This window comes from Nuphar pumila, chromosome 12 (assembly GCF_984573655.1).
Source record: "Nuphar pumila chromosome 12, dmNupPumi1.hap1.1, whole genome shotgun sequence".
Taxonomy (NCBI): Eukaryota; Viridiplantae; Streptophyta; class Magnoliopsida; order Nymphaeales; family Nymphaeaceae; genus Nuphar; species Nuphar pumila.
The window spans coordinates 106515561-106518712 of record NC_143260.1 but is presented as its reverse complement, the minus strand read 5'-3'; the positions used below and the strand labels follow the sequence as shown (position 1 = coordinate 106518712).

General features: G+C 52.6%; 1 protein-coding gene across 1 annotated transcript; it reads right to left on the bottom strand.

Annotated features, from left to right (window-relative positions):
* Nucleotides 1-1052: 1052 nt before the first annotated feature.
* On the bottom strand, nucleotides 1053-2700 carry LOC149821487 (BAHD acyltransferase DCR-like). The gene has a single exon (XM_089982711.1). It carries the CDS (start codon nucleotides 2665-2667, stop codon nucleotides 1276-1278), a length of 1392 nt encoding a protein of 463 aa, XP_089838837.1. The 5' UTR covers nucleotides 2668-2700; the 3' UTR covers nucleotides 1053-1275.
* Between the last annotated feature and the right edge of the window lie 452 nt (nucleotides 2701-3152).

Genomic DNA, 3152 nt, shown 5'->3' with positions numbered 1-3152 from the left:
AAAAAATGCACTTGGGTCGGATTTTGATTCAGATCAACTCTAGATCCGATTTAAAATGCTGATCCGAATCCAAAAGTGATCTAATTGAACATAGCAGAATCTGATCCGAATCCCAAAGTGATCTGGTAAAACAAAGCCGAATCTGATCCGAATCCACATTCGGATTTTACTTAAAGGATCCATATCTGAAAAGTATGTCGGACACGGATTGAATATGACCTACAACCTTTTTTTTTTTCTTATTAAATTTCTGTCCTTGTACCAAATCGTGTTAGATTCCCATCGAATTCTTGAGCAGGGTCCCACAAAACCCGCGTATTTTTGTGGAGGCACACGGAACGGCGTCACAATGTCTTGTGCAGTCGTAGGCTGAAAAACCAAACAAAAGCGTCGCTATTCCCCAAATTGAGCGTGTCCCCTCTGGAAAAGCATAAGAACGAACATCTTAAATGCAGGGAAATCCCTTTTCCCACATTTTAAATGCTGGGAAAAACCCAAATACCATATCCCCATCTTCGATACATCCACATGGAGAGTTCCAGCTACCAAGATAAATAAGTCCAAACTGTGAAAGCAAAGTTTAACTAACAAGGGCTACAGGCAGACTTGTGAATGTTACCAAGTTGACAGGATGTCACAAATTCAAAATCTACTGGTGGCATTCTTTGTCGCAAGGTCTTAGGTGGGCGTACTTTTTGACGAGTAGGGGGACCTCAAGGGTTTTAACAACCGTAGGCCAGTCAATGTGCGGTGGGCAATGGGTTTTACTCTTTTTTTTTTATATTTACACGGAGAAACCATCCATCTAACCCTGGCTTAGCACCAGCCAGCTTAAAACTCCGTGAACTTTACCCCTTGCCCCAAGAGAGTTGTCATGCTTAGTCTTGAACAAACGGTGATGGCCATCAGATTTGAACCTAGACCACCTGCCTAGCAGTAGGCAGCCCATCCCACTATGCCAAACCCTTTGAGGCTGGTTTCACAATCACCAACAATAGAGAGCAGAGAGAACAAATTATAAAAGGTTTCACAATCACCAACAAAAGACAGTAGAGAAAACAAATTATTAGCTCATTTAACAACAACAACCCAAATCTCAAACACCAACTTAGCAGAATAAAACAGACAAAACATTAGGATAAAAAGAAAAGAAAATCAATTACAATAAAAAGACCCCACAAGTTTTTAGTGGGAGTGTGCTTCAGTTTCATTACATTCTTGGGCCGAACCAACCACAGCTTCTTCCTTTTCTCTTTAAAGAAAAGGACTTGGCAGTTAGGCCGAAGTGACGTAGTACATGAATTCCGGGTCACACTCGAGCAGCGCCATCGTCTCGGGGGCGAGGCACATCTCGACATCGACGCTGCCGGCGCCGTCCCGGCCAGGAAATGCCGACATCTTCCCGTCGAACTTGTTCGCCCGGCCGCTCCGCACCGCCACCGGCCGGCCCCACCCGAAGTCGTTGTCGTACATCGGGAACCGCGCCGAGCTCCCCATCGTGATTGACGCCCCGTCGGCGTTGCCCAGCGGGAACACGCGCGGCGATCCCTCCCACTCCTCCACCCTCCCCCGAATGATGGCGTCCACGTGCGCCACCACCCCCTGGTGGAGTAGCTCCGCCGCCCACCCGATCTCCCGACGGAGGAGCTCCGCCACCTCGGCCGTCGTCGGCACACTCTGGATGGCGTTGCCGAAGTACTCGGCGTTGAGAGGCGGGCTGAGTCTGTGCCGGCAGTTGACGGCCATACGGAACGTCGTTGTCCTCGTCGTTGTCGGAAGCCGCCTCGCGCGAGTCACTGACTTCCATATCTGCGCGCAGAGCGACTGGAAAGACGATACGTCCGTCGCCGGACCCCTTGATCTTGGCTTCCAACCGTCGTTTCTCTCCTTTCCGAGCACCTCCGCCGCCGTCTCGCCGTTCGCGAGCTTCCGCCACTCGTTCCCGCGAGCTTTCAGCTCGAGCATAGCGCGCCGACCGAACCGGAATATTCGCTCCCGCAACGGCACAGCCTTCGGCGGCGGAGGCAGGCCGCCTTCGAACAGGAGGACCGCCGCCGAGTCCTTCACGAAGAACCGGTACGTATCCGGCGGGTGCGAGATCTCACTCGATCCCCGAGCCATCTCGGCCCACGTGTTGAAGAAGTTCCAGAAGGCCGTACCATCCGCGACGGCGTGGTTGACGGTCGCCCCGACGAAGACACCGTCGGCGAGCTCCGTCACCTGGACGGCGGCCAGATGCCGGAAGTGGCCCTCGTAGCTGACGGCGCCGTCTAGGGCGAAGAACCTGCAGACGAACTCCGGCACGTCGCGGGGCCCCAGGACGTCGCCGAGCCGCAGGCTGGGCGCCGCGGCGTGGACGAACGGGATGCCAGTGTCATCGTTGTCGACGTAGACAAAGCCGTCGGCGTCGGTCCGAAGACGGCCGGCGAGCATAGGGAAATGCAGGAGGGTGCGAGATAGGGCAGCCTTCAGGAGCTCGAGCAATGCCTCGCCGGCAACCGGCGGGCAGGGGAGGAGCACTCCCTTCTGAATGTACTGGCAGGAAAGCATGGGGAGGTCTGAAACAGTGAGTTTGGAGAGGGTGGGAGTTGAGGGACGCTCGGGGAAGATGGTGCACTCCGAGAGGAGGCTAACAAAACAACGAGACTTCGATGGTGCAATTGCCATATCTCTCTCTCTCTCTCTTGCACTTACTCCCTTGGTGGTGGGAGTAGCTAGAGGATGGTGTGGTTTTATAGAGTGGGATGGATTGGTTCATGCACCTGGATCTTTTCTCTCGGATGGTAGAGTAGCGAGTGAGATGAGATGGTAGAGTACTGAGTGAGATCACATAATAATAATGGAAGAAGATAAAGAATTGTTATTTAACGAGGGAAAGGTGGTGGGGGAGGATTTTACAAGGGATCTGAGACAACGAGGCAATTTCACTAATGATGACCGGGCGAGGTACGGATGGGGAAAAAGTACCCTCTTTGAGGAGGGTCTTTTTTGTAATATAATTAGATCCAATAGGGAAGCGACACGTCAGCTGAATCACGTGCCTGGCACGTGGATATGGGCGGGCCCCTGGGTGGACTTGAGGGGAATATCTCTGCGACGTGGCTACAGTCGGACTGATTGTTTTTGTCCTTTTGCTATGTGAATTGGGGATT